The sequence below is a fragment of the Electrophorus electricus genome, chromosome 17, assembly GCF_013358815.1.
Source record: "Electrophorus electricus isolate fEleEle1 chromosome 17, fEleEle1.pri, whole genome shotgun sequence".
NCBI lineage: Eukaryota > Metazoa > Chordata > Actinopteri > Gymnotiformes > Gymnotidae > Electrophorus > Electrophorus electricus.
The window spans coordinates 11,580,869-11,592,532 of NC_049551.1; the positions used below are offsets into that span (position 1 = coordinate 11,580,869).

At 41.8% G+C, this 11,664-nt stretch overlaps 1 protein-coding gene across 2 annotated transcripts; it reads right to left on the bottom strand.

Moving 5' to 3' along the window:
• Positions 1 to 28: 28 nt before the first annotated feature.
• smc5 (structural maintenance of chromosomes 5) lies at positions 29 to 11,554 on the bottom strand. 2 transcript variants are annotated; one of them, XM_027008356.2, is made up of 24 exons: positions 11,357 to 11,554; positions 10,838 to 10,979; positions 10,633 to 10,685; positions 10,353 to 10,515; positions 9,872 to 10,006; positions 9,418 to 9,558; positions 9,015 to 9,176; positions 8,816 to 8,887; positions 7,595 to 7,850; positions 7,024 to 7,178; positions 6,731 to 6,844; positions 6,511 to 6,605; positions 5,922 to 6,054; positions 5,595 to 5,768; positions 5,091 to 5,260; positions 4,293 to 4,416; positions 4,027 to 4,149; positions 3,790 to 3,918; positions 2,229 to 2,324; positions 1,948 to 2,052; positions 1,747 to 1,866; positions 1,291 to 1,470; positions 1,113 to 1,208; positions 29 to 998 (listed from the first exon to the last, which is right to left on the bottom strand). In XM_027008356.2, the coding sequence occupies exons 1-24, from the start codon at positions 11,530 to 11,532 to the stop codon at positions 867 to 869; spliced, it is 3,246 nt and encodes a 1,081-aa protein (XP_026864157.1). In that variant the 5' UTR covers positions 11,533 to 11,554; the 3' UTR covers positions 29 to 866. The 2 variants fall into 2 exon arrangements, 1 of the variants encoding a protein (XP_026864157.1); XR_003410504.2 differs by having other exon boundaries at positions 906 to 998; positions 1,380 to 1,470.
• Between the last annotated feature and the right edge of the window lie 110 nt (positions 11,555 to 11,664).

Here is an 11,664-nt window from a genome sequence, read left to right on the forward strand (position 1 = left end):
GTTGCTTTTTGTTGATCTATATTTTTTGTGTGTTAAGTGGAATGAGTGTGTCATGGTATTTCTTCACGTTTTGAAAAATGTATCATGTTTCTTATTGAGCCACTGGTGTGGAGGGGATGCAGGAGTGTTATGTCTGTCGGTGCCCATGCTGTTCAAGCACCCCATGACTTTGTCTTCAGCCCGTTTTCCTGGTCTGGCTGCAAATTGCTGTTCCTGTTATGTAGGGATCTGTTTACACGGTAAAACTATCCATCTGTTTGAGTTTTAGTTATGCAAATTTGTACAAACAAACCATCTTTATATTTATTATGTATTACCCATTTACTCTTGTTACTCAACATTACTGCGAAATTGTATCATGTAAATAAAATTATGTACAGAGATATAATGCAGGTTGTCCAGTGTGTTTTTTTTTTTTAGAAAGGGACAATACTTTATAGAAGAATGACTACCATCCTTTATATCTCTTAAAAAATTACAATGTGTATTGCATTGTGGTTTTTTTTATTTTTTTTTGCCTTTTAATGTTTAACATGGCCAACTTTTTGTTATAGTTAAAGAAAAGATTTGTGTTACAGAAGTGTAGGGGAAGTTTTAGCTCACTGGAGTTGACCCTGGCATGTAGACAAGGATATCACATGCATCATAACTACAGTGGCAATTGTGTTCGTTATTTCTTTATTTACTGCTCAACAGTATTTAACAAACCTTTAAAAACATCTGTAATGTACAAATAAAGTACTTTGTAAATTATAAATAGGTTCTCAGAACAAAATTAAGAAAAATAGTACTTGGTTTGATACTGGGGATTTGCTATGATTATAGTGATAACATGTGCATAGATAAACTGAACCAGTGTAATGGGGTTATTGGATGGACCTGTATTTGCTGCGTCTAATAAAAGCCTTCTCATTCCATTCATGTGGCGGAAGCATGTAGGGGCCATTGTGGACACACAGAATGGTCATCTCATCTGCATAGCTCAAATTCTGCAGAAGCTGGGAGAACATGCAAACCATTGCAGAAGTGAATTGCATCACATACATACTCAAGTGTTTTAGGAGAGCCCACCTTCATATACACACTCCACATTGTGTTTAGGGAGAGCCTACCTTTGGTGTGATGAAGAAGTACTGTGATGTGGATCCGTTGCAGGCTGTCTTAACCACAATGTCAAAGACTCTCCTCTCATTCACTGGGTCCATGCCCTAAAATTATGTTTTATATGCATGAGAAATAAATAAACACCCACACACACCTACCATGGAGTGAAGTGAGTTGCGTGTGTACCTGGTTGATCTCGTCCACCACCCTGAAGGGGCAGCGGTTAAGCTCCTGCAGGGCCATGAGGTAGAGCATTGTGGAGACACTGCGCTCACCTCCACTCTGGTGGTGTGGCGTCAGCTCATGCAGTTGCGTGCTGCTGCGGAACTTCACCCGGATCCGGATCCCATACCGGTCATACTCTTCCTGTGCTCACAACAGCCCCACATGCCAATGTTGTTTGTTTACTGATTTGGGAAGGCAATACTGATAAACCTTACTGCAAAGGTGCTAGGCTTTGTAACAAGATCATTTATCTTCACAAGGCTTTTCAATATTTCAATATCTTTTTAATAGTAGTCTTCAATGCTTTCCTTAAGACCACTGCTCTTAGTTTCCATAAAAAATAGATTCAACAATAGTCAAAATAACAGACCCAGAGGCTCTACTGTGCTCCACTGTCTGTCAGACCCCAGAACTCACCGGGTTCTCTGAGTGCAGGTCAACCTCCCCAGCACAGTGCATGGAGCGGAAGAAATCACTGAACTTCATATTAATCTGCTCAACCAGCTGCTTCAAGGGGATCAGCCACCTCTCTTTTGCCTGTCACACATGTACACATGGCACATTTAGACACATTTTTGGCCTTTGGCCTAGTGTTCAAGTATAAAGTAAGAGCCATGCCTCAGAGATGTTCTGCCTGTAGGTAGTCAGGGTGTTTGTCTTCTCCTCCAGCTCTTTTTCCATGGTCTTTATTTCCTGTTCACGTCGGTTATACTCCTCCACCACCTGCCAGCAGGAGGCCAAACGAATACATCGCATCTCTGTGTATGTGTGTGTGTCACGGTCAGCTCGTGTGTGTGTGTCACCATTTCACTGGGGTCAGTAATAAAATCAGCTTGTGTGTGTGTCTCACCATTTGACTGAGGCCAGTGATACAGTCAGCTCGTGTGTGTGTGTCTCACCGTTTCACTGAGGCCAGTGATACAGTCAGCTCTGGCCTTCTCTTCACTTAACATGGCATCAATATCTTCTAGAGTGTTCGGCAACTCGCTAAAAGCCTGAAGAGAAAAATGAGGAAATTAATGAATATGTGAATGAAATATAAATAAATGATGAAAATGTGTGTGTGTATACAACAACAACAACAACAGCATTAATACAAAATAATAATGAAAAGCGAATGATAATGGATGAAGATTGATATTAAACGTTTACACTGTTGGAAAAGTTGGAATAACCTTCCCAAGATGTCATGAAATTACAACTGCAGTTAGTTACCAGCTGACTCAAATTTTAAGTATACCAGGCAATATGTTAAACACAATACATACAACAGAACCTGACGAAACAAGAAGAATTTGTTTCTTTCAGCCACATCTGTTATATATAATTATTTATTAATACATTAACACTGATGTTGGGAATACGTATAAAATGAAACTATATGGTGTCATGGATCACCACAGATGTTTGGAGAATAAATTAAAGGTGAACTAGACGAAAATTATTGGCAGGTATAAATGATCAGCATATCAATACAAGTCCATATCACCAATCTTAATGTGAAATCAGAGGCATTTTAAAATCACATATGTTGATGAACATTTGTAACTACTCTTCGCTTATACAACACTTTCTACAATAATTTGAAAGCATAAGCTTTAATTAAGATAATGGTAAAGTTCTCCTTCACTACATAACTCCCAACATTAAGTAGGTTTACCATAAAACATTACGACACTGACTAAAGTACATCAGAAGTGTCCAATGTTAAACTGCTGTAAAGGGAGTCATGTGAGCCCTCACAATAAGTGATTCACAGTGAAAGACTTCAAAAGCAATCCATGCTCACCCTATAACCACAGTGACAGAACTAGGCCACTCATCTCTGAACTGCTCACAGTGGACATGCAGCCAGTTTTAACAGTGTAAGAATCTGCGTCAGACCCTGACACATTTACAATATCAGACAGTCCAATGACAGAGGTAATGCAGTGATGTAACTGCACTCCCAGAACGCTGGGTCAAATAAGCTGGTGGCTATCTTTGAGCATGAGACTCACAAACCACCACATCAAGGACAAGATGAAAGGGTGTGCTTCTGACAGTGTAGAGTAGATTTGGTCTCACATGTACTAAATGCAAGTTAGACCAAATGCACACACACACACACACACACACACACACACACTCTCTGGTGCACATTCACACACACTCACATGGGTACTCACAAACCCTGAGAAATTCTGCACATGGTCAGATGTCAGATAGACACGCACGCATGAGTGTGGAGAAACTGCAGTAACAAATCTACTGCACAAGGTCAGAAGCACACTCAGTACATGAGACAGTGTGTGTGTGCATGCCCGCACAAGAGAGATTGTGATAGATCGCATTTGTGTGTCTGCACGTGCAAGTGTGCATGTATGCGTGCGTGTGTATGTATGTATGTATGTATGTATGTATGTATGTATGTATGTATGTATGTATGTATGTATGTATGTGTGTATGTATGTATCTGACCGTCTGCAGTATCTCTGGTACAACAGTTTCTCCTGGGTTCATGTTGCAGATCTCCCTGGCCCTCCTCATCATGTTCTTGCAGGTCTCCAACAGACTTGTCTTCTTGTGGTCCAGCTCAAGAAACACTTGCTAAATCAGATGAGAAAAGACACACAGACACACACACACAAATAGTTTGTGAGGAATGGGATGACTAAGTATATATCTCATTACATTGAAACCTTGGTGACCTCTGACCTCTGCCCTCCTGAGCTCAGCTGTCCTTTCTCTGTAGTCTGACTCCATACTGATCTTCTCTGCTGTGAGACCTGCTGCCTCAAGAGCCAGGTACACTTTCTCCATGCTCAGCCTGGCCCTCAGCTGCATGCACACACACACACACACACACACGCGCACACACACACACACGCACACACACGCACACACACAAACAAACACTTAGTGTCTCAAGGCCAGAGTTGGGGGAAGGCACAAGCACGCAAGAGGGTGCTGCGCACACAAACCTTCATGGCATGCACAAAGTCCTCCACTATCGCCACCTTCTGGTCATTCACGGCACAGATCTTGACCTTGGCCTCCTCGTCAGCTTTCAGGAGATCAATCCCGCTCTGCTCCATCTGCCTCACACTTAGGTTCATAGGCATCGGCAGAAACAGCTATTACATGTCTACATTTAGTGTAAATGTAAACTAACAGCATGCAGATGACACTTGCCAATCAAGGTCACTCACAAAAGGATCCAATTAAGTCTGACCACATATGCAGAGCTCCGGTACACTCAGAATATGGATGTTAGAGTACGATAGTGGTGCCAGCAGTTGTGGGTACTGACTTACAATTGAGTGTATAATGTATATTTGTCTATATGACAACCTAATACAGTTACCACTCTATAGTAGTCTATATGATGCAACCTTATAAAGTCAGCACTCTGTAGTAATGTATATGATATGACCTAATGGTTAGTACTTCATAGTAGGTGTGTGTGTGTGTGTGTGTGTGTGTGTGTGTGTGCTTGCATGTGCACATATGCACTCTTGCATCTAGTATTGCTGTTCTCTAGAATGCAAACCCTAACTAGCTCGACAAAAATGCTTTTGCACTTTTAATACACTTATGACAAAGAAACTATATGAAATAACTATGTACAAAGCAGGGGAAGTAAAAGCAAAGTCAACAACAAAGCCCTAGAGTATTTACTATACTTATACTTTTGGATCTCACAGAGCTGAGCATGTGTGTGTGTGTGTGTGTGTGTGTGTGTGTGTGTGTGTCTCTGTGTGAATGCGTGCAAGACATACCTGTCCTCCTTAGTGCTGATTTTCTGCTCCAACTGCCTTCTCTTGCCCTTCAGCTCAGAAAGACGCTTCTTCTCAGCCCGGAGCTCATTGTCACGGCGATCCAGTCTGACTTGCTGCTCATGGTTTACTTTTATGCGTGCATCAAAGACCTGGACCTGCTTCTGAGCTGCCTATAGAGGTCAAAGGTCAGCACCACCAACTTGGTATTTGGTCAACTTGGTCAACATTCTAGTGAGAGTTCACATAAGGAGGGGGTAATTCCCACTGCACAGCAATGTCATTTAGTGTCACATCGATCGGTGAATGAGGCCTAATTCAATTTATCAGCTTATTGATCAACGCCATCATAATATAAACTGAATATGCCAGAGCAGCAAACAGAATAGGCAATACTGTGGTATCTACAAACTGATCAAGTAAATGCTCAGTGAATTATACACTGCCAAAGCAGTTCCCTTTCACAAAGCAAGGAGATCTTTCAATGCAGAGATGACCATCACTCACATTGAGCTGCTCTTCCAGCTTCCGTCTCTCATCTGCATCTATCGTCATGCTGAGGAACTGGGAGTTGCGCAGGGCAGAGTTGCTAGAGATGATTTTGCTGGAGTAGGAGGACTTCTTCACTGTGTACTTCTCTTCAGCTGTGTAGATCATCCTCAGCTGTGACTCTCTTATCACCTGAGAGGGACAACAATAATACAATGAGCTTCAGCAAGAACACCGCACCTGCAAAGTTTCAACAAAAGTTCACCTTAAACAAACATTAAAAACCTATTCTTAAAAACAATGTAATAAAATAAAAGTCCATGTGTTAAATTAATTAGAACATACCATCTCTATCATGCTCTTAGTCTTCTCTGTGCCCACAGGTACATCGTTGATTCTGTACTGGTAGCACAGGTAACTCATGACCGCTTCAGGGGCATCAAACAGCTCGCGCAGGTAGGAGACAATCCCAAAGCGCCTTCAAGAAACATTGCGTGCTTAGTGAAATGTGGAGTTTCAGAATGACGGGTAAGATGCTGCTTTTCTGATGTTCAGCAGTGTCCTAGAGGTCCGAGTCACTCAGTGAGCAGGTTACTCATGTGGGAAACCTGCATGTCACACTCAATGGCTAATGAAAATATTCAGTACCCTTAAAATCATCTCCCCGCATGGCATGCCAAGAACATGCTGGCAATATGTGAGGACAGGGCAGCATGAACATGGTACTTAAAACACCAAAAAAAATGGTTTAGAAGTATTATTTCTACTTCAGAATTCCAAAATAGCACTTTAAATTAATTCACATAACTCTTCATTCAATGACAACACAGCTTAGCCTTTTAGGGGTACAGTAAAAACCCTGGAGATGATGACTTTTAATACAAGAATGTTCCCATGTACATAACACAAGAGAAACAAAACAAAAGCCTCTTACTTGAGAGAATCAAGAGGTCGTGATGGTGGCCTATTAGCACAGGACTCTGCAGGTGCAATGACACTGTTAACCCTTAGCTTCTGTTTATCTCGCACCTAAAAGGTAAGGGGACAGTTGGACAATGACATATTAACATGACTTACCAAGGGTTACTTGCTATAAAAGGCTGAATTCACACAGACAGTTGACATTTGGATATCTGACATCTACAGGCCCTCACCTCTGCCATGAACTTCTCCATGTCCTGCTGCTTCTCAAACACAAAGGCCCTCAGATCGTTCACAGGGATATGGCTCTCTATATATTTCGCATTTCGTGGGTCCCGCACATTGATCTAGAGAAAGACATAACCAATTACAAAACCAAACAGTTGAGCTCTGAATTAACTGCTCTCAGTTCAGATCTTGGGGATCCCAGACAGTTCATTTGTATCTCTATTCCATCTGTCAACACCAAGAAAAAAACTGCCCACTGAGATGAGTGGAGAAACATGCTGGGCAGCAGAGAGCTCACCACCAGCATCATTGGCTCATAGACTTTTCCCTCAAAGAGATCACGGTGGTTCTTCAGCCACTGCAGGGCTGCGTAGGTGTCACAGAAACGGTTGCGAAGCTTCTCCTCCTTCCTGTTCATCATGTCCTCCATGCTCCTCTTACGATTCTGCAGACCTTCCAGCCATTCAGAGTAAGAGAGTAGGAAACAGATATTTACTGATGTATAGTGATGATATGGACCACCAATAGCAGACAAAATTCTTTAAAAGTTTCAAGATTTTGCATTTTTTTAGGGATATTGATTGTGTGACTAACTGTTCAGAAAACTGGTCAAATCACACCAGTCCCTACATCATAACAACAAAACCTCACCCGAGTCCTTACATCATAACGACAAAACCTCACAATAGTGTTTAGATCATAATAACAAAACCTCACACCAATCCCTACATAACAAGGAAAACTCACAACAGACCCTACATCACACCGAGAAAAACTCACACAAATCCATACACACAACAACAAAAAGTTTCCCTCTTTATATTACACTTTGGACCGTGTTAAACAGTTCAGAGTTCAGCCATTCGTACGTCTCAACTCGCCGACAGCCTCGTCTTTGTCCCGCTGCAGGTCTTGCCCCTCTCCGTCCAGCTGTGCTTTCTCCTCCTGTATGGTCCGGAGCTCTGCGTTAACTGCTTCAATCCTGGGCGTGACATCCGCATGGCTGCTCAGGCTGTCCAGATCCCTCTGCAAGTCCTGGATCAGTCGGCGGGTGTTAGCGATGCGCTTCTTCCGGTCTGCTTCCTCCGTCTGTTGCAGGCTCAGGGCCTGCTTAATGTCATCGATCTGAGTGTGATACAGAAAGGCCCAACGCTGCAGGTGCTAGCAAGCCAAATGCCGTTGACATAAAAACAAACCTACATGGCACTGCTAATAACAATAGCAAAAGGCATGCTGCAATGATCCATACTAGGAAAAGCAAAATACATGCAATGCACTTTATAGTCTTGAGACGAATACAATGCTGCACCATTTAGCCAATTAAATTCTTTGTCTGGAAGGTTTTCTTAACTAAATGCAAATGAAGGAGAGGTTGCTGCTTGGTCAGAAGTTGTGAAATTGTGCACACTGCTGTAATACCTATGCGCCCGTCACTAGGATAACTAGTACTGGTATTGGGTGTTAAGCACATCCATCACATTACAAAACTATCAGTGATCAACAATATGCTAATGAAGATTGCCTAATGATGTTAAAGTACTAAAAAGAAAAGACATAATATGGATGCATGACCCACTAGATAGCTCTGGTGCTCAAATCCATACTTCACACCTGGATTTCTCACTCACTTATAGGTCATTCATGTTACAGAACAGATACTCCAAGCACAGCCTTGCAGGTCCAGATGCTACATATATTTTCCAACTTCCCTCTGCCTATGACTCGGGTACAAAGCAGTGACAATAAAAATTCAATTAACAACAAGTTATAATAACATCCTGGACTGGAAACAGAATTCTAGATGGAGAATTGAAGACCTCTGCACTACATAATCCAGAACATGCCTTCCAATGTTTCTAAGTTTTTGTTGTCCAGGGCACTTGCCAAGTCACAAAAGGTAAATGCAAATGTACTTGTATTCAGCACTAGTTGAAGTTAATAAAGCCTTGTGGTAAACTCCAGGTGGTAGATGCACTGCAAAATACACTGATATATGCATCTATGATACACCATTTAAGAGTGGCATCATACTCATTATAGATCTTAATTGTGTAGTTATTTTCGTAATAATCCCACAGCCACAAAAATACCTCCTTATATTTCCGATCCAGCTGGTCTTGCTTTTGTTTACATTTCTGTGATGTTTCTCTGATTTTAGCAGTCTGAAAACACACACACACACACACACACACACACACACACACAAACACACAAACACCACAGTTGGTAATGAGTTTTTAACGGCTTTTACAGTGATTCATTAGGATTGAGCAGGTGCTTCTTGTAGACCTTTTCTTTCATCCCATTCTCAATAGGCATGAGCTGGCTTTCTACGTTCTGTATCTTCCTCAGCAGGGGGGCTTGAACTTCCTTCAGTGACTTCACAGTCTTTTTCATCTCCTCTCTCTGCTTCTTAACTTCTTCTAGCTCTTTGCGAGCTGTCTCATACTCCTAAACCAAGAACAAGGACTTATTATTTTTGTGAACGCTCACAATTTCTATACATTGACATACTCATGCATTATTTAATGGTGCAATTAATCTGAAAAATGTAGGGAGGCTGAACTAACTTGTCTTTAGCTAAGAAGTATTAGGTAAAGAAAGAAAAGGAGACAAAATCCTCCAAAGGCAACAATAAATGAGGATGACAGACGACATAAGAGTTATCCTAAGCCCACAGACAGACACTGACCACCCAGGGCTTCTTCTTCTCCAACATCTGGATTCTGTCCAGGTGTCTCCTTTTTGTGTGGTAACGTTCCACATCCAGCTTGTTGCGCTCATTCCTCTGTCTGGCTTTCTCCAGAAAGTTGGCCTTCTCTTTGCATGAATTCTGTCAAGTCCACCAAAGAAGGTAAGCTCCCGGGCAGACTGTCCGGTCTCTCCAAAGCGCAACGAGAAATACTAGACAGTCCACCAGCAGCGTAAAGCTGGAACACAGCTGGTTTGGGCTTTTGCTGACTGAGTTACATCTAAACGTTGATAATTAAGGCCACAGTTCTACTGTTCGTTAGTGGGAGCACCGCAGTAATGCAATAGCAGTGCAGTAAAGATTTAAATAAGGTCATTCAGATGTTCCTCCACTGACAAGTCCTCTAGCAAGTTGCACAATAAAACTATACTGTCATGATAAAATTTAAATGTACCTCAAGCTCTCTCTCTTTGGTGCGGAAAGTCTTTAGTTTACAGTGAAATTCATACATTTCAGGCGGGCCGACGGACTTCTCAGTGGCCTCAAGGAGTTCGATCTTACTCATCTTAGCAAACTCGCCGACCTTCTCCTGTTGAGTGGCGTAAACAGAGGAGAGCCTTTTAAAAGTAATTCATGGTTCCTAATGACTGATTACCCAGAACACACTGGTGACAAGATCAGAACACAATGATCCAATCAGTTGCAAGCTGTTTTTAACACAACAAATACAAATGAAATATTGAAAAAAAAATATTGGAAAAAAAAATAAACAAAAAATACATCCACCAGCACACTAAGGAACAATGGTACTAAAAGTCTAAACAATGCATTGTACAGTAACAGTGTAACACTTCTTATTATCCAACAAACATTTTGTATACATCTGACCAGTTTGACTTATGGAGTTTCTGTCTATTACTTTAAGGAACAATCACCTGAGGCAGGAACTGGCACAAGTTTCCAACTTGAATCTGGAGCTCTTTCACTGTTTCCTCCACAGCCTTCTGACTGGCATGCTTACTGTTGATCATCCACACACTCTGGTTGTTCTCAACATGGATCTCTCTGTTGATCACCAGGTTTCCACCTGCCCTGTATCTGGAGACAAGATAAGCAGCACACAAAGAATTCCTCAGTTTAAAGTGACTCCCAGGAATCTACTACTTAAAACCTGTATACAGGTAATACTTCGCATATATTTCACATAATACTTACAACTCGATTTCTACAGAGCCTTTAGCGCATCCTCTCTTAACATAAAGACCAACCTAGCAAAGTGAAATCAAAACATGAACCTTAATGAAATTCATACAACTAAAACACAAAAATTAGAGTGAAATTACTCACTCTCCAGTGCTAACAAAATAAATGAAATTGTGTGTTACGATAAACGGGTCACACTGTAATGTGTAACACTTGCCTTGTCTCCTCTACCCAGGATGGCTGTCTTGCCTGCGAGCCCAAGACAGATGGCACAGACGATGCTCGACTTGCCTGTACCGTTGGCTCCCACGATCATGTTTAAGTTGGGTCCTGGGAAAACGTCTGAGTGGTCATATGTGCTGTAGAAAGAGCTCGCTTTACTTGACATGTAGCTACAGATTTTGTGTGATTACTGACATATCATTAACGTCACTACAAAGCAATTATTAGCTATCCCAGCTAGCTAGCTAAGCTAGATTACTTAGCTAGCTATCAAGCAAGCTAACTATAAACATATAGCTACAAAAAATACCTTAGCTACATTAGCTAGCTAGCTGTCGTTGTGTGGAATAACAGTAGCTAAATTACATGCTGCCACCCAAAAACAACCTGTATGTGAACTCGAAGCATTAGATAACACATAACTAAACTGCCTAGCTAAGCTAACTGGCCATGAATTAAATAGAGCGGACAGCTAGTTAGCCTGCGAGACACAGGCGGCCAGCTAGAAACTTACAGGAAGTTTTTCATACTAATGCGGAGAATTGATCCTTTCACGAAACGTTCTCTCAGGCCATTTCCCAGATTAAAAGTGTTCGAGTTCGTAAAAGAGGACAAAGTTGTTTGACTGTTTGCCGTTTGTGAGGTCGTCAGTTCGTGACTTATTCGTTTCCTTTTGCAATGCAGCGCCATCCTTAAACCCGCTCCCCGCTGTTGTTTGCGCACCCGCAATCACTTTCGTTTCGCGCCGGGGTCGCGCGCATGTCCAGAGCCGATTGGCTGTTATTTGTCACGTGAGAAACTCGTACGCCGCTGTGCAATGGC